The following is a 19,806-nucleotide window of genomic DNA, read 5'->3' on the forward strand; positions in this document are numbered from 1 at the left end:
TCGTATTTACAATTTTAATATTCTAACTGTATTTATACAACAAAAGGCATTATTAAAACCATTTTCTACAGACTTTAGTTATACGTAGTGTATAGTTTATCAAAACTTAGTTACAACCCCTTTTTAATCTCCCATATACCGAGACCCACATCCAATCCAGTAAACCATAACATTCCAATAAGTACATCCAATAAAGAGGTAAACATCTCCAGAATTGCCAAAAAGGAAGCCAAAGCGTGCATGCAGGTCCTGGGGCTTCCTACAGCTTTAGATGGTGAAATGCTCCACTGTCCAGGAACATGGGGAAAAAATTAAAATAAATGAAACCCTTGAAGTTCCAGTCAGAGTTAAAATCCAAATCCAGATTGAGGATCCAGAAGATAAAATTGAAAGCCTGATCTTTATGGAGGATAGAGACGAAATATGCCGCTTCTCCTCTACAGTTAATATCATTATTAAGGATTGGAGTCCACTGGTTGCCCTGTTTCATGTCGTGTGCAGCCAGCACTAGGTCTGCAAACTGTTCTCTTCTTTACTGAATGGCAGGACAGATCCGGGTTTCACCCAGGATAAACCAGTAGCATGGAGGCTTTTATTCTGCTCCTCAGATTTCCTCTAGGTACAAAAACAAAAAAAGAAATGCAACTAAACAGTTAATAGCAGATCATAGCCCCCTCAAGCATAGTACAAAGCTTGGCTTACTAACAAACGGTTTATATATTTCTGATTTGTGAGAGCCCTAATGCTGGGTATTCCCTATCCTGTGTAAGGGGGAAAAACACTTTGGATCTTGAAACAACCCCTTTAGAAAGGATTTGGTGTAAATAAAGCTTCATGCTTTCATAATGAAGAGTTCTGCAACGTGCTAACATACAGTGGTCCCTCAAGTTACAATATTAATTGGTTCCAGGACGACCATTGTAAGTTGAAACCATTGTATGTTGAGACTAGAGATGAGCAAATTTACAGTACAGTAAATTCGATTCATCACGACCTTCTCGGCTAAGCAGTTGAGGACTTATCCTGCATAAATTAGTTCAGCTTTCAGGTGCTCCGGTGGGCTGGAAAAGGTGGATACAGTCCTAGGAAAGAGTCTCCTAGGACTGTATCCACCTTTTCCAGCCAACGGGAGCACCTGAAGGCTGAACTAATTTATGCAGGATAAAGTCAGCAACTGCCGAGCCGAGAAGTTCGTGACGAATCGAATTTACTGTAAATTCGCTCATCTCTAGTTGAGACCATAAAACTATGGAAAACTGGGAATTGGTTCTGAAGCCCCAAAATGTCATACAAAAAAATAAGAAAAAAAGCGAGGATTAAAGAAAAATAAAGTAGATAACTAATATAGATAAAGCAAGTACGTACATAGAAAAGAAAGAAAGATCTGCTGGGAGCTGTAATCACTGTCAGTGTTTCCCAGCCAGGGTGCCTCCAGCTGTTGCAAAACTACAACTCCCAGCATGCCCGGACAGCCGTTGGCTGTCCGGGCATGCTGGGAGTTGTAGTTTTGCAACAGCGGGAGGCACCCTGGCTGGGAAATGCTGGTCTATGTAGAGGACAGGAGCTTCTTCAGGGTTCTGTACAGAATACACAATGTCCTAAAAAAGTAACATAGAGCCGCCCTCACCTGGTGTCCAAAGGAGTAGCTAACCCTGGCACAGGTAAGGAGTACAGAACATGTAATACCTCCATGTACTGTAGGGGGCGCTACCAGACTCTAGTCAGTGCATGCACTTCAGTAATACAGGTGTTTTACCAGTGAATGCCCATTCTGATTGGTCGGTTCTTCCTGGTATGGACATGTATCACAGATCTGGACTGTCTGTACATTGTATGTTGAGTCTGGTTTCAAGTTACAATGGTCCAGAAAAGACCATTGTATGTTGAGGCCATTGTAAGTTGAGGCATCACTGTATTTATGTTTCACTTTTTCCACATTTGTAAGATTTCTGCTGGCTATTTCATGATCTGATATATTTAAGCTTTATTTACATGAAACTGGAAAGCTACTATAAAATATTTAATAGAGCTATATTAATAGGGAAGAGGTCACATTAAAAGTGATTATTAACGTGCAGTCCGCCTATTAAAAAGCAGAGGAAGCTGGGAAGATCTGTGGAAATGATTTAGTAAAGAGCCTCTACTTATTCTGGGCTTAGGTGTGCAGTGAGTGAACCCAGTCAGTTCTGGACAGCTTTTCCTGTAGGAGTCTGCATACAGAGATAGAAGTGAGGGGGCCTCATTTACTAAGAGAGTGTCAGGTTTTTAGTCATGGGAAAAGTTGTTTCAGAGATGCAAGATTCCTCTTTATTTACTATTGGGAAAAGTCAGGAACATTTTCTGAGCAGCTTTTTCTAGGTGGAAATTTCCAGCCATTTATCCACAGGATTTTCCGTGAATTCAATAGCAAATCGGTCCGGTTGCAAAACACCACCCTTTTTTTGGGCCGGCCACACCCCCTTTTGTGACAAACGCCCCTTTTTTTGGGCCAGCCACACCCCCTTTGTGACAAAACGCCCCATTTTTTGGGCCAGCCACACCGCCTTGTGACAGACCATGCCCCCTTTTCGGCTTTTCACGGTGCAATGTCGGGGTTGTCGGATTTTCCATGCGCACACTGGCGCAGACCCTCTGCGCCAAAATAACCAGACAAAAACTGGTCGGTTTCAGCTTAGTAAATGAGGCCCACTCACTTAAAGTGTATTCATCAGAACAAAAAAAACATTTTTTTAATATATCACTCAGTACCTAATCCTGACCATGTAATTTTTATGTGTCTAGCACCTTTATTTTTTATTACACTTTTAATTGAGCTCACTAGTCGGAATTCCTCTCAAAGGGAGGGGGTGTGGCCTCACTGTGCAGGTCTCCACCCCCTCCCTCAGTATGCTGTCTGCTCACATCTACCCTAGCATTAGCAAAACTACAACTCCCAGCTTGTCCTCACTGACAGTAGCGGGACACAAGCTGACAGTGGGAGGATTTTTCCTCCAGCTAAGATACCCTGTGCTCACAGCTGTCAATCAAGGAAGTGTGTCCATGACATAGGTGATGTATGGACACAGCAGGACTAGTATGTATCCAAGCAGGTGGGGGGGGGCAGTTGTTAGAAAATTCTCAGTATTTCATACTGAAAAAGCCAGTCAAAGTGAAAGCAATTGCAAAACCTATTTGTTTTGCATGTTTTACAACATATCAAGTTTTTATATCTGACAGGGTCCATTTAAAATGTTTTCTACCTTGGATCCTTACGTTGGGGACTAAATAACTAATTGTGAAGCTCCAATTAAAAATCTCCAATTTAAAATAAAAAGTCCATCACTGATCTATTCCTACTCATTCTGTGCTTAGGAGTTTAGTGAGTGGTCCAAAAAGGAGTAATCCGAGGAACTAAACTATTCCCATAGCAAGCCAGTGATTGTCTAAGCAGGCCATCCCACCCGATCATCTCGGAAGGGAGTGGATAAGTTCCCTGGACTACCCCTTTAAAAAGGAGAAATGTGGTGCAAAACTTTGAAACTTTACCTGTGCCCAGGCTGCAAAAAAGTAAATTTTTTTTTCTTTTTTAACTCACTTTCCTACATTCCCTTGTTGCGGCGGTATCTGAGTCCTGTTCCTCCGGCACTCCCTGCTTCTTAGGCTTGGAATGTCACACTGCGGTTAGCGTATCGCCGGCCACAGCCGGTGATAGGCTAAGCGCACTGTCATGTAAGGAGTAACATGACTGTGTGCTCAACACATCACTGGGTGAGGCGAGATATCGCTGCGCCAGAGGAACAGGATGCCAATACCGGAGCAACGGGGAAACGTGGGAAGGACTTTTTTTTTTTTTTTCATCACTTTTTGCAGCTCGAGCACAGGAAAAGTTAAAGCCTACCTGTGTGATCACCAAAAGAAAAAAAAAAAAAAAACATATTGCTGATCATGTACATATTTTTATGTGTGTATGACCTATATTTCTCTCAGAATTTGCTTTATTTCTGAATTACCTTAATGTTGTCGACCAGAAGCAGGTTTCTTCTCCTCAGGTGATAACCACTCCCCCTCCCTCACTGGTCTCGGCAGTGAGCATCTGTAACCCTTTCCCTTCTGGTATTATGCTATATTTACACACACACACACTGTGTGCTTACAGCTTTTGCAAAACTACAGCTCCCAGCATGCCCACACATCCTGTGAGTTGTAGTTTTGCAACAGCTGGAGGCATACAATTTGTAAAACTCAGATTTACAGCAGTGTTAATTCAGGCTGGGTTCCTCCTACTGTTGCAATACTAGAACTCCCAGCATGCCCACACATCATTTGGCTGTGCAGTCATGCTGGGAGATGTAGTTTTGCAACAGCTGGATGCATATGATTGTAGTCCCCCTGTATTAGATATACACACACACACTGACTTAATTTATTCATACACATGCACATTACCTACACAACACAGACTTACATATATACACACACACACATATAATATGTGTATACACACGTACACTTTTTAAACAAAAAAAAATCCTCCATTCATCATCTGCACACAGGCAGCAGTGTACTCCAGCCCCTCCCCCCTTCTCCTCACCGAGGAGACTGAAGTAAACACAGACAGTGAGGGAGCCAATCACAGAAGCTTTAGATCTGCAGACCTGTCAATCATGAAGTGGGTCCATGACGTAGGTGATGACAAGTGGACACAGCATAGTTGTTATGTATCCCAGGAGGGAGAGGGGACAGTTTGACTGGCTTTTTCAGTATGAAATACTGAAAAAGTTTTAATTAAAAGCAATTGCAAAACCTATTGGTTTTGCATGCTTTACAACATATCAAAAGTTTGTATATCTGACAGTGCCCATTTAAAAAAGTTTTGCGCCACATATCTCCTTTAAGTGATTACTAGTTCCAAGTCATAATTTCCATAAAAATCAATTATTTAACTTATTTTGCTCTAACACATGGCTCTTGCAGAATGGACTGCATTTTTTTTGTGACAGATTCCCTTTAAGTGCATGTACAAATAATCAAGGTTAAGTCATAGTTAGAAGCCGGCCCAGTTCTTAGCAGTCCACTCGATTCAATGTAAGAAATCTGAACCGTAGTACTGAAAGCCGTATGTTATGTTGTATTGGTTATTTCATTTATGTGAATTAAACTTGCATGTCTGAATGGAGTATACCTCATCAGTATGCAAAGTGCCCATGGTTACAATAATTCTCATATCTTAAGGGCTTTTTAGCCGCTAAGATACCAGCAAAACTGAAAGGTGAACAAAATGGCTAGGACAACAAAGCAACCCAGTTGTGTATACAAAAAGATTGCCATCTCAGTGCATGCAGTTAAAGGGGTACTCCGGGAAAGTTAAGAGGGAAAAAAAAAAATGCCCCAAAGCCACCACAATACCTGTTCTGGGTCCCCTGTAGTTATTCATGTGGTTTTGGCAGCTCCTGTGGCCCCTGTTTCCTAAATACTTTTCCCCCCCTTGTTTGCAGCACAGACTACAACTCCCAGAAGTCAGTGCCGCTCTGTGTAATGGCTGCCAGCCAACTGCTTTCACCATCTGTGTGCATGTTCACACTACAGCTCACACTTTGAATGGCAGCAGTAAGTGATAAGATTTACCGCATTCTTCACTCAGCTTCTCTCACAGCACACAGAGAGGAGAGGGGAGGGGAGCTGTGGCTGTGAAGCCAGGAATCACATGGGGGGAGATTTATCAAAACCTGTGCAGAGGAAGAGTGGTGCAGTTGCCCATAGCAACCAGATTGCTTCTTTCATTTTCCACAGGCCTCTTTAGAGGCCTGTGGAAAATGAAAGAAGCAATCTGATTGGTTGCTATGGACAACTGCACCACTCTTCCTCTGCACAGGTTTTGATAAATCTCCCCCATGGTGCTCGTCTCTGTGACCCTCACTGACCTAGCCCCCACCCTCCTGTCAAGACACATTAGTTGGCTGGATGACATTTTCCCCTCACACTTCTTGCATGTAAGAGACGGCTGAAAAGAGGAAAACTGCTGTATATAGCTAATGAATGATATCTAGACAAATACATAGTTTTGTGAGAGGGAAAGGATGGGCTATGGGTCTAGTTCTGGAGTACCCCTTTAATGAAATTTAAAATGTTGCAACCAGAATGTTTCACACAATCTGAGAGTCACAAGAAAGCAATCCTGGATGGTTTTTCTGGCCACAATCCCTGCATCTGCTGCATGAAGACACCAATAGTGCCCAACAGAAAAAAAAAACACTAATTTTTATGGGTTCATTGGGTTTAGAGTATAGTTGCTAGCATGGCACATGATAAAAATTAAAATTGCTATTTTTTGGTATGTATTTTTAATAATATGGGGGCACCACCTTTACCCCCTAGGTTTACCAATACACCTGTCCACTCCTAAGGCTATGCTTACACCTCGGAATTTCCGTGCGGAATTCCACTCCGATCCTGGAGCAGCAGAGTTCCATTGTATTCAATGGGATTCTGCTGCGCTATGCATATGGCGGAATTTCTGCCATGGAAATTCTGATTTCCGTATTCACAGAAAGAATGAGCCTGTCCACTCTCTGCAGACTCCACGCGTAATGCATTGCAGTCTATGAGAAGTCATATTCCTGTGTGGTCTTAGAGCCCGCAGATATTTTCCATGAGGACATTCAGATGTGTGAACATAGCCTAACAGTGCCTCCTGAATATTCATCTTCCAGTCTGCAGTGATACAACTCACAGCTACTGTGAATCTTTGCCCTGGATTGTTGCTGCGCAACAATCCAGGGCAACAATGCTCTGCACTCATAGGTGGTTCAGTGAAAAATAACCAATTGATCTTGGCTCAATTAGTAATGTCAAAACAAAGACATGCTTTTTAAAAACAACTACGGCGCAACCTTTTAAACTTCCCGGGCTTCAAAAATAAATAAATAAAATAAATAAATTTAAAAAAAAAAACTAAACACACCACACTAACTCCCCTTCCTACGTTCCCCCATTGCGCAGCTATCTGTCCCATTCCTCCGGTTCTGTTCAGCTTGATGCTTCTTAGGCTCGGATTATCACACTGCTGTCAGCATATCACCGGCCGCAGTGATGTTCCGCCTCGGCCGGTGATGGGCTGAGTGCACTGTCATGTAAATGAGTTTGGGCCCCGCCTTCTCCCTGCTGCCCGGGCTCCTTACATGACAGTGCACTCAGCCCATCACTGGCCGAGGCGGGACATCGCTGAGGCACACTGCAGTGTGACGTTCCGAGCCTAAGATGCATGAAGCCAAGCAGCACCGTGGGATGGGACGCATACATCGGCGCAACAGGGGAACATAGGAAGAAGAGTTAAACTTTTTTTAGTTTTTGCAGCCCAAGCACAGGGGGAAGTTAAAAAGGTTGTGCCGCAGTTCTCCTTTAAATGCTAACGAAGTGTCATTTTATCTTCATGGAATCTCATGTTACAATATGATCTGGTGGGTCTTGGCATCTCTACACACAATTTACCACCATCTCAATGTTAAGGTGCCCATACACCTCAACAGCTACAGCTATGTTCCCACAAAGTAAAGCCATTTGTTGAGCTGTAAATGACTAGAAAACAAAACAACAACCGTGTGGAAATATAGCCTCATTTAAGAAACACCTGAAAATACAGACAAAAAGGGAAACGGCCCAACTGTCAACCGCCATTTCTCCTATCCCCTAGCCCCTTATAGCTGCTTCATTTTCAATCAGGAGAAGGTAGTAAGCTGCTACCAGATACCTTAGGCACAACCTTATCTCCACAGAGAACAAATAGATCAGTTTTTGAAATTCAACATGTTCAATTTTTCTTTATCCTCAAACACAGTCTGTAGTAAGAAGTTAAGAGGCCCCCATATAAATAAGACCATAAACAGATTTTGCTTGAGTGGGCACATTCAGCCAACTACTCTGAAGTGTGGCTGTTTAGTCTCTATAAATCTAGAATAAATAAAACACCGCCAAAACAAAATGAATGGTCGTATTATAGTCATACTTTTTGTGCCAACATTTTTTCTCTGGCTTCATCGTGTAGTGCAGGATTCCATGGGGAAAATCTGTGGAAAGGGAAAGAAAATAAAGTGAACTGAAAAACACAGAAGTAAAAAAACACAACTAAGCAGCAGCATAAAGTGAATCATTCACACCTATTCCAATTTCCAAGTTACAAAAGAACATAACTGTATCCTGTGAAGTATTTTCATATATCCTACAGATATCATAATCTTAAATAATGATAACAGTGGCAGCGTCTGCATACTTATTGACAAATGGAGGTAGGAAGAGCATTCCATCACATCTGGGGCTTTAGGAAACTGGAAAAGCTGACCAGTCTGAAGTAGGCCACATTTTTTCCATATACACTAAAGGCCCATTGAGCCAGAGCATTTCCCTGGTTCTAGAAACTGTCTACTTAGAAATGTCCACTTTTATATTTCATGCTCACCAGAGGGAAGCTTCTGTTATCATGGCTGTAATATTGTCTGAGTGATTTAAGATATTGCAGTTCTTTCACAGATCCCACATTTTCTGGAGGGCCATCCAAATGGGCACAAGTTTGCCTTTGTCCCTTTTAAAGGGGATCCCACTTCCCTTGAACAACTGGTTTCCTAAACGAGACCCCCCCAACCCCAGGCACTTGGTCAACAAAGAGTCCACTTTACACTAGTGAACCCCTTTCTTTAGGTTTCTCAGGGAAGGCAATCACTGCATCTGACTTTGCATATTCCCTAATGTGTAGTCTTTTCCAGGGACCCCTGAGAATTGTTCCACTCTGCAATAAGGCATCTCAAGACAAATTGGGCCCGTGCTACAGAGGTGATACAAAATGTGAGATGACCCACCACAAACATCACTGTTCTGAAAGAGCACATTCTGAGTTTTAGAAATCTTGAACTGTGATACTGTAACAATGTCCTCTTTACTTTTGAGAAAACAGGAGCAGAGTCTGAAAGGGTGGCAAAAAATACCTTAGAATTGTGAAGAAAATGTTTCTCAAATTCAAAATACAACCCATACTGTATATATTCAGAGGCTCCTCAATTGGGAAATGGATGATATCCTGGTGGGGACAGACTAAGGGTGCATTCACACCACGTTTTTGCAATACAATTCCGGTATACGTTTTCTATGTGAAAACCGTATGGAACCGTATTGGAAACCGTATGCATTGACTCTCCATTGAAAACCGTATGCCAAAAGATGCATCAGGTTGTGTCCGTTTTGCACCCTGTACGGTTTTGTCAGGTTTTTTTCCTGTACCCAAAACCGTAGTCTACCACGGTTTTAGGTCCGGTTGAAAAACTGTATTAAACCGTATACGTTTTTTGTTTTTTTTACATGGGAGTCAATGGAAACCGTACAGAACTGTATGTGCATACAGTTCCATCCCGTTTTTGACTATGCACAGTTTTTTTTTCTTGGAATTTCAATCAAACAATTAAAACTTTATTCAAAATGGAGTGAAAAGTTAAAAACGCATACTTTTTTTCTTAAAAAACGGATGCAACCGGATGTCATTTTTAAAACCGTTTACGTTTTTTAACTGTATAAGGGTTAAAATTTGTACACCTGTTTTGATACAGTTTAGTCAGGTTTTGAGGAATCCGTTTTTCCTCATAAACCTGATACGGGAACTGTATTGCAAAAACCTGGTGTGAACCCAGCCTAAGAATGAAAGAATTATGATTGACTCCTTCCTTTATAAGGCTACTATTTTCAAATTAACTTTTGTAAATATGTGGGGGTAGAGAAGGAAAAGCCTGGAGATTAAGTGGTTAAACCAGTGATGTCATTACAAAGTACACTTGGTCCTACTTAAAACAAGACCCTTGTTCATCAGGCCCTGCTGCATGCAGTTTTAGCCAAAACACAAGTTGGGCTTGAATTCCACTAAGGTTTTTCACACAAAAAAAAAAAAAAAAAACATAAATAAATAAGTAAAAATAAAATAAAAATGACCACTCTGCCGCACTGTTTTTTCAGTGAAAAACCGCTGCGGCCAGATGTTAGCTACAAGTCAGTAGTGAACTGAAAAATGGAAGATCCACTTAGCGTTTCAGTTTAGCTGTTTTTATTTATTTTTTTATCCTTTTGGTGTTTTTTCAGCTATTTTGAGCTCCCTGGCAGTTTTTGAAATATGACCTCTTGTTGAGACTTTGTGTTTTTTCACTCCCATAGACTTCTATGTGAGAAAAACGTCAAAGGGGGAAAAAAAAAAAGCCAAGTGGGTTTTAACTTTGGCGTTTATTCTTTTTTGGACTTTAGCGATCCAAAAAGGGGATGGAGATACTTTTTAAAATTTCATAGGGTACCATAAAAAATTAAAATAAAGATACAGTAAGGATGGGAAAAAAAATTGTATTTAAATGAAATTAATATTTTTTTAGAACAAAATTTTTATAATAAAATTTTTATTTTATTTTTTATAACAGACCAATTTATGTGGGTGGGCAGGGACCTAAAATGTAGCCGGCAATAAAAAAAATAAAAAAAAAATAAAATAATGTAGAAAGGGGCCATGTAATTGTAAAAATATTATATTTTTTATAATAAATTTTGTGAAACTTAGTAATGTATTTTAATTATGTGTTACTTAAGTGTGTTTACTTTTTTCTTTTTACTCTATTTTTTTAGATAGTACTACCTCTCCCAACATGGAACAGACTGTTCCATGCAGGGAGCAGTAGTACCTGTACTATTAGACAGATCGCCCCGGGTGTAACTTCTGACACCCACTGCGATCCTCCTATATAATCTACAGAAGCCGGCGGCACGGCTGCACGTCTCTGCTTCCCTGCACCGTACTCTGTGGCAAAGTTCTGTTCACATTACAGATTCATATTTGCCACAGAGTGGTTATTGGCCAGATGGTGTTGGCCAATTACTGCTTTCAGCGGCATATACGAATCTGTGATGTGAAGAGAACTTCACATCACAGAAGGATACAGTGCGGGCAGGGGACCAGAGAAGTGCTGCCGGCCGCTCGCTTCTATAGATTATACAGGAAGATCACAGCGGGTGTCAGGAGTGAAACCCTTTTGTGATCTGACCTTAAAGGTGTACTCCGCCCCAAGACATCTTATCCCCTATCCAAAGGATAGGGGATAAGATGTCAGATCGCCGGGGATCGCTGCTGCGGCACCCCGCTATCATTACTGCGCAGAGCGAGATCGCTCTGCACATAATGACGGGCAATACAGGGGCCGGAGCAACGTTACATCACGGCTCCGCCCCTCGTGACGTCACGGCCCGCCCCGTCAATACAAGTCTATGGGAAGGGGCGTGGCGGTCGTCACGCCCCCTGTCAGACTTGCATTAAGGGGACGGGCCGTGATGTCATAAGGGGCGGAGCCATGACGTCACGCTGCTCCGGCCCCTGTATCACCCGTCATTACGCACAGAGCAAACTCGCTCTGTGCAGTAATGATGGCGGGGTGCCGCAGCGGCGATCCCCGGGGTCCCCAGAAGCGGGACCGTGGCGATCTAACATTTTATCCCCTATCCTTTGGATAGGGGATAAGATGCCAGGGGCGGAGTACCCCTTTAACTGCAGGTACTACTACTCTCAACATGGAGCACATTCCAAGTTTATTTTGTTTATCTTTTGCAGCCCGGGCATAGGGATACAGCGTACAGTACAGAGTTCCTGAGCCGGTGGCCGGCAACAAACAGGAGGACGAGGAGGGCAACGCTTGCAGGTGACATGTGATTAGTTCCCCTATGTGGGGACAGCGCAGCGCTGGAGTCTCCCTGTTTGGGAAGACACTGCCAGAAGGTTCTGTTTACAATACACAAAATGTACAATGTGAACAGAGCCTCACACTTAACACCATGGCTCCTGTCTGTAGCCCTGCCCCCTAATCACTAGGGGGTGGAGCTACACTGAGTAAGCCAGGAAAGGAGCAAGGGAGGTAAGTGGACATAGGCATCTGTATACACTATATACAGCTATCTATAGATAGCTGTATTTACTGTATACCAGTCAAAGGGGCTATAGGAGTAGGGAGCCCTGTCAGTCCAGTGACAGGATTCCCGGGTCCTGTATAGTATACACTGGTACAATATCCCCCCCCCCCCCCCCCCCCCCCCCCCCCCCGAAGGAGCGACAAGGGGATTTTGGAGAGTACGTTTTTCTGAAATGGTTTTTGGGGGGCATGTTGCATTTAGGAAGCCCCTATGGTGCCAAAAAAAATAAAAAAATAAAAAACACACACACATGGCATACCATTTTGGAAACTAGACCCCTTGAGGAACGTAACAAGGAATTAAGTGAGCCTTAATACCCCACAGGTGTTTCACGACTTTTGCATATGTAAAAAAATATTATATTATATTATATTAAAATTATATATATATATATATATATATATATATATATATATATATATATATATATATATATACACACACACACACATACACACACATACACACACATTATATGTATGTTTGTATATGTAGCGTTTTACTCTTTATTTTGTGTTAGTGTAGTGTAGTGTTTTTAGGTTACATTCACACTGGCGGCGGATTACACCGAGTCTCCTGCTAGGAGTTTGAGCTGCGGCGGAAAATTTGCCGCAGCTCAAACTTGAAGCGGGGGACTCACTGTAATCCGCCGCCAGTGTGAATGTAACCTGTACATTCACATGGGATGGAAAGGGGGGGGGTGGGGGGGGGGGGGGGCAAAACTACAACTCCCAGCATGCACTGACAGAACGTGCATGCTGGGAGTTGTAGTTTTGCAACACCTGGAGGCACACTGGTTGGAAAATACTGAGTTAGGTAATAGAACCTATTACCTAACTCGGTATTTCCCAACTAGCGTGCCTCCAGCTGTTGCAGAACTACAACTCTCAGCATGGACTGATTGCCAAAGGGAATGCTGGGAGATGTAGTTATGCAACAGCTGGAGGCACGCAAGTACAACTCCCAGCATGCCGAGAGCCTTTTGCTGTTCCTGAATGCTGGGAGTTGTAGATTTGCAAGATTTAAGAGGGGTTCAGGCTGGAGATCACTGACCGTGGTCTCCAAACTATGGCCCTCCAGATGTTGCAAAACTACAAATCTCAGCATGCTAAGACAGCAAATAGCTGTCAAGGCATGGTGGGAGTTGTAGTTTTGCAACATCTGGAGGGCCACAGTTTAGAGACCGCTCTCCAAACTGTCACCCTGCAGATGTTGCTAGGCAACAGACTCCCGGACACGCCGCCGCCATACTCTCCTTCACCGCCGCCATGATCACAGCCGCCGCCGTCATCTGGAGCTCCGCCGCCGGGTAAGTGACCGCAGCCGCCGCTACTACACGGTTCCCCCCACTGTGCCCGGACACCGATGGGTGGGCATAGCGGGGGGGGAACAGAACTTTAACCCCCCCCCAGTCTGCTATTGGCCGGTCGCTCCGCTGATCAATAGCAGGGATAGGAGGGGGTGGCACCCCTGCCACCTCACTCCTATCTCTTCAGGGGGAATCGAGGGTGTCTTGGACACCCTCGATCCCCCTTATTTTATTGCGGCACCGCCGTTGGTGGGCAGGGGGAGAGCGCTACCCCTGCAAACACCATAGATGCCGTGATCAGAACTGATTACGTCATCTATGGGGTTAATGCTGCTGGGACCAGCGCGATCGCGGCCCCGGCAGCTGCTATGGGACTCCGGCTGTGATTGACAGCTGAGTCCCGCCGGTGATCTCCTGCGCTGCCCGTGGCAGAGCAGGAGATCGCTTGGACGTATGCATACATCCATTTGCGAGAACGTGTAGTTCGCCTGGACTTATGCATACTTCCAATAGCGGGAAGGGGTTAAGGACCCAGCCAAATTTCACTGTAGGACCCGGCCATTTTTTTGCACATCTGACCACTGTCACTTTAAGCATTAACTCAGGTACTAACAACCCACATGGCATACTATTTTGGAAACTACACTCCTCAAGGCACGTAGCAAGGGGTCCAGTGAGCCTCAACACCCCACAGGTGTTTCACGACTTTTTGTTAAAGTTGGATGTGTAAATGATTTTTATTTTTTTATTTTTTCACTAAAATGCTAGTTTTCCCCCAAATTTTACATTTTTTACAAGGGGCAATAGGAGAAAATGCCCCCCCCCCAAATTTGTAACCCCATCTCTTCTGAGTATGGAAACACCACATATGTGGATGTCAAGTGCACTGCTGGTGCACTACAATGCTCACAAGAGAAGGAGTCACATTTGGCTTTCGCAAATCAAATTTTGCTGAAATGGGGGGGGGGGGGGGGGGTCCCATTTAGGAAGCCGCTATAATGCCAGGACAGCAAAAAAAAAAAAAAAAAAAAAAAAAACACATGGCATACTATTTTGGAAACTACACCCCTCAAGGAACGTAACAAGTGGTACAGTGAGCCTTAACACCCCACAGGTGTTTGACGACTTTTCGTTAAAGTTGGATGTGTAAATGATTATTTTTTTATTTTTTTTCCCACTAAAATGCTAGTTTTCCCTCAAATTTAACATTTTTACAAGGGATAATAGGACAAAACGCCCCCTAAAATTTCTAACCCCCCATCTCTTCTGAGTATGGAAATACCGCATATGTGGAGGTCAAGTGCTCTGCTGGCGCACTACAATACTCAAGAGAAGGAGCGCCACTGAGCTTTTGGAATGGAAGTCAGGGGCCATGTGTGTTTACAAAGTCCCCCGTGCTGCCAGAACAGTGGACCCCCCACATGTGACCCCATTTTGGAAACTACACCCCTCACAGAACTTAATAAGGGATGCAGTGAGTATTTACACCCCACTGGCGTTTGACAGATCTTTGGAACAGTGGGCTGTGCAAATGAAAAATAATTTTTCTCATTTTCACGAACCACTGTTCCAAAAATCTCTCAGACACCTGTGGGGTGTAAATTCTCACTGCACCCCTTATTACATTACGTGAGGGGTGTAGTTTCCAAAATCGGGTCACATGTGGGGGGGGGGGGGGTCCATTGTTCTGGCACTATGGGGGCTTTGTAAACATACGTGGCCTTCAATTCTGGACAAATTTTCTCTTCAAAAGCCCAATGGCGCTCCTTCTCTTCTGAGTATTGTAATTAGCTCGCAGAACACTTTACATCCACATATGAAGTATGTTCTTACTCAGAAGAAATGGGGTTACAAATTTTGGGGGGCTTTTTTCCTATTTTCCCTTGTGAAAATGAAAAATTTAGGGTAACACCAGCATTTTAGTGAAAAAAAATTATTTTTTTCATTTTTCCATCCAACTTTGAAGAATTTTCATTTAACACCTGTGGGGTGCTAAGGCTCACTATACCCCTTGTTACGTTCAGTGAGGTGTGTAGTTTCCAAAATGGGGTCACATGTGGGTATTTATTTTTTTTGCGTTTATGTCAGAACTGCTGTAAAATCAGCCACCCCTGTGCAAATCACCAATTTAGGCCTCAAATGTACATAGTGCACTCTCATTCCTGAGCCTTGTTATGCGCCCGCAGAGCATTTTACGCCCACATCTCGGGTATGTCCATACTCAGGAGAAATTGCGTTACAAATTTTGGGGGTCTTTTTCCTTTTATCGCTTGTGAAAATAAAAAGTATGGGGCAACACCAGCATGTTAGTGTAAATTATTATTTTATTTTTTTACACTAGCAAGCTGGTGTAGCCCCCAACTTTTCCTTTTCATAAGGGGTAAAAGGAGAAAAAGCCCCCCAAAATTTGTAGTGCAATTCTCCCAAGTACGGAGATACCCCATATGTGGCCCTAAACTGTTTCCTTGAAATACGACAGGGCTCCAATGTGAGAGAGCGCCATGCACATTTGAGGACTAAATTAGGGATGGCATAGGGGTATTCTACGCCAGTGATTAGCAACAGCTGGAGGCACCCTGTTTGGGAAATTCCCAGCATGTCTGGACAGTCAGTGGCTGTCCGGAAATGCTGGGAGTTGTTTTGCAACAGCTGGAGGCTCCGTTTTGGAAACACTGCCGCACAATACAATACTTTTTCATTTTTTATTGGGGGGGGGTTGGGACAGTGTAAGGGGTGTATATGTTGTGTTTTACCCTTTATTATGTGTTAGTGTAGTGTTTTTTTTTTTTTATGGTACATTCGCACTGGCGTGTTACGGTGAGTTTCCTGCTAGGAGTTTGCGCTGTGGCGAAAAATTTGCCGCGCCCCAAACTTGAAGCAGGAAAATTACTGTAAACCTGCCTGTGTGAATTCACATATGGGGGGGGGGGGGGGCAAACCTCCAGCTGTTTCAAAACTCAAAACTACAACTCCCAGCATGTACTGACAGACCGTGCATGCTGGGAGTTGTACTTTTGGAACAGCTGGAGGCACACTGGTTGGAAAATGTTCAGTTAGGTTCTGTTACCTAATTCCGTATTTTCCAACCAGTGAGCCTCCAGCTGTTACAAAACTACAACTCCCAGCATAACTGATCACCGAAGGGCATGCTGGGAGATGTAGTTATGCAACAGCTGGAGGTACGCAACTACAACTCCCAGCATGCCGAGACAGCTGTTTGGGCATGCTGGGATTTTCAGTTTTGCAACATCTGGAGGGCCACAGTGATCTCCAAACTGTGGCCCTCCAGATGTTGCAAAACTACAAATACTAGCTTGCCCAGACAGCAAACAGCTGTTTGGGCATGCTAGAAGTTGTAGTTCTGCAAGGTCTGGAGGGATACAGTTTAGAGACCACTGTAAAATGCTCTCTAACTGTAGCCCTCCAGCTGTTGCAAAACTAGATATTCCAGCATGCCCAAACAGCTGTCTGGGCATGCTGGGAGTTGTAGTTTTGAAACATCTGGAGGGCTACAGTTAGAGACCACTGTATAGTGGTCTCAAACTGTACCCTCCAGATGTTGCTAGGCAACTCACCGGCTTCCGTAGGATCCAGCCGCACGACATAGTCGCCCGCCGATCTCAGTCGCACGCTGCCTCCGGACTGGTAAGTGGATCTTCGGCGCCCGGTCCTCTGTCCTTTCCCCGTTCTGCCCCGCCTATTGTGGGTGGGCAGGACGGGGAAAACGAAAGTTAACCCCCCCCCCCCCAATTTGCTATTGGTCGTCGCTTCTGGTGACCAATAGCAGGGATAGGAGGGGTGGCACCCCAGCCACCTCACTCCTATCCCCTCAGGGGGATCGTGGGTGTCTTAGACAACCGGGATCCCTCTTATATTCCGGGTCACCATAAACCCGTAATCGCACAAATTGCAAGTATGAATTCACTTGCGATTTCCCGTAACCGCCAACATGGGGGGGGGGGGGGGGTCTGATGACACCCTTCGGCGTTAGCACGGGATGCCTGCTGAATGATTTCAGCAGGCATCCCGGTCCAATCCCCGCCCGGCACACGGCAGGGGCCGGAATTCTTCATGACATAACTGTACGTCATGGGTCCTTAAGTACCAAGGTGTCATGACGTAGGCGTACGTCAATGGTCCTTAAAGCGTACCTGTCATAGTGCAAAAAAAAAAAGAAAAAAAGTGATGTGTTACTCAGGACCCAATCCTGATCATGTGCATATAATTTTTATGCGTCTCGGACCTATATATCCAGAGATATAAGCATTTATCTGCTGGTGAGTTACTTTTTCATTGTGCAGGCTGGAGGGGGCGTGTCAGTCTGTCTCCCTCACAGGAGCAAGCCTGTGCAGTCAGCCAATCAGTACTATGTACTCTGTAACCCTTTCCTCTCTGGTTTTATGCTGTGTCATGTGTCAGAGGAAGATGCTTGGAGCTTGCCTACAGTAATCAGAAGACATTATGGTGAATTCATAACAGGATAAAATTTATAAATATAAGAATAGATCTTTAAAATTAGTGCAAGGATTTTTTAGATAAAAGTACAGCATTTTTTAGGAATACATGTTCTGTTTTATCTTCTGTATTTATTTACTCCCCCCCCCCCGATAACATATTCCTTTAATAAACTTATGGTAGATTTTAATTTAAAAAAAGATGCCCTTACGCTACTGAAATAAACATGTGCATGCATGTTTATGGTGCCGCCATCTTATATGTATGGCAACTATTGTTCATACATTGATGGTGCAATGCATCAGTTTTGGGTCACTTACATAATTGCATAAGGATCTTCAATTTTTGGCTGGTCAAATAAGTGGCTATTGCATAGTTTAACACTGTCTACCACTTTGCTCTTAAACAGCTGGACATCTTTTTCATATCTAGAAGAGAAAAAAAAAAAAAAAAAAAAAAAAGTTAAATGGGTTCTCCAGTGCTTACACATCTTATCCCCTATCCAAAGGATAGGGGATAAGATGCCTGATCGCGGGAGTCCCGCCGCTGGGGACCCCTGGGATCTTGCACACGGCACCCCATTTGTAATCAGTCCCCGGAGCTTGTTCACTCCGGGTCTGATTACGGACGACCACCGGGCCAGCAGCGTGTGACGTCACTCTCCGCCCCTCAATGCAATCCTACAAGAGGGGGCGTGACAGCTATCACGCCCCCTCCCGTAGGCTTGCATTGAGGGGCAGAGCATGATGTCACATGGGGGCGGAGGCGTGACATCACACGCCGCCGGCCCGGTGGTCGTCCGTAATCAAACCCGGAGCGAACACACTCCGGGGACTGATTACAAACGGGGAGCCACGTGCAAGATCCCGGGGTCTCCAGCGGCGGGACTCCCGTGATTAGGCATCTTATCCCCTATCCTTTGGATAGGGGATAAGATGTGTAAGCACCGGAGAACCCCTTTAACATAAGCCATACACACTTCATTATCTACAGTTCATTTTTCGCTAGATCAGATTTCTGTACACATAATATATATATTTCCTTACATTGTACCCCCTAGGTATTTCATGCATCAAACAGACATATTACAAAGCCCAACTTACAGCACTGCAGCTTCTGGATTCAAAGGGCTGGTTGTATCTATCTTGTAAAAGATCCTCCTTGCATACATAAGCACCTGCCATATGTGGTTGTGGTTTCTCCTATAAAAGATATAGATATTGACAATGAGGTCCACAATTAAAGCAGAAATGCAAAAATAGTTTACCGTATATACTCGAGTATAAGCAGAGTTTTTCAGCACGATTTTTATACTCGAGTGAACTCTCCACCCGCAGTGGTCTTCAACCTGCGGACCTCCAGAGGTTTCAAAACTACAACTCCCAGCAAGCCCGGGCAGCTATCGGCTGTCCGGGCTTGCTGGGAGTTGTAGTTTTGAAACCTCCGGAGGTCCGCAGGTTGAAGACCACTGCGGCCTTCGACATCATCCAGCCCCCTCTCACCCCCTTTAGTTCTGTACAGTACTCACCTCCGCTCGGCGCTGGTCCGGTGCCGCAGGACTGTCCGGAGAGGAGGTGGTCCAGTGGGATAGTGGTTCCGGGCTGCTATCTTCACCGGGGAGGCCTCTTCTAAGTGCTTCGGGCCCGGCCCCAGAATAGTCACGTTGCCTTGACAACGACGCAGAGGTACGTTCATTGCCAACGTACTTCTGCGTCATTGTCAAGGCAACGCCTCTATTCCGGGCCGGAAGCACGGAGAAGAGGCGCCCCCAGTGAAGATAGCAGCCCGGAACCACTATTCCACCGGACCACCTCCTAACCGGACAGTCCTGCAGGACCGGACCAGCGCCGAGCGGAGGTGAGTACTGTACAGAACTAAAGGGGGGGGGCGAGAGGGGGCTGGATGATGTCGAAGGCCGCAGTGGTCTTCAACCTGCGGACCTCCGGAGGTTTCAAAACTACAACTCCCAGCAAGCCCGGACAGCCGATGGCTGCCCGGGCTTGCTGGGAGTTGTAGTTTTGAAACCTCTGGAGGTCCACAGGTTGAAGACCACTGCGGGCGGATGATGACAAGAGGATGATGAAGGGGGG

At 44.5% G+C, this 19,806-nt stretch overlaps 1 protein-coding gene across 2 annotated transcripts in view; it reads right to left on the minus strand.

The window, feature by feature from the left end:
• Window positions 1–19,806, minus strand: part of AKTIP (AKT interacting protein) — a 42,039-nt gene continuing 22,233 nt past the window's right edge. For both annotated transcript variants that reach the window (XM_056525629.1, XM_056525630.1), the window contains exons 7-10: window positions 18,820–18,918; window positions 18,037–18,144; window positions 7,982–8,042; window positions 1–615 (exon numbers count right to left, since the gene is read on the minus strand). In XM_056525629.1, coding sequence (XP_056381604.1) covers window positions 508–615; window positions 7,982–8,042; window positions 18,037–18,144; window positions 18,820–18,918 — 376 coding nt within the window. In that variant the 3' untranslated portion in view covers window positions 1–507. The remainder of the gene's footprint in view (window positions 616–7,981; window positions 8,043–18,036; window positions 18,145–18,819; window positions 18,919–19,806) is intronic.

Source organism: Hyla sarda, chromosome 6 (genome assembly GCF_029499605.1).
Source record: "Hyla sarda isolate aHylSar1 chromosome 6, aHylSar1.hap1, whole genome shotgun sequence".
NCBI classification, from domain to species: domain Eukaryota; kingdom Metazoa; phylum Chordata; class Amphibia; order Anura; family Hylidae; genus Hyla; species Hyla sarda.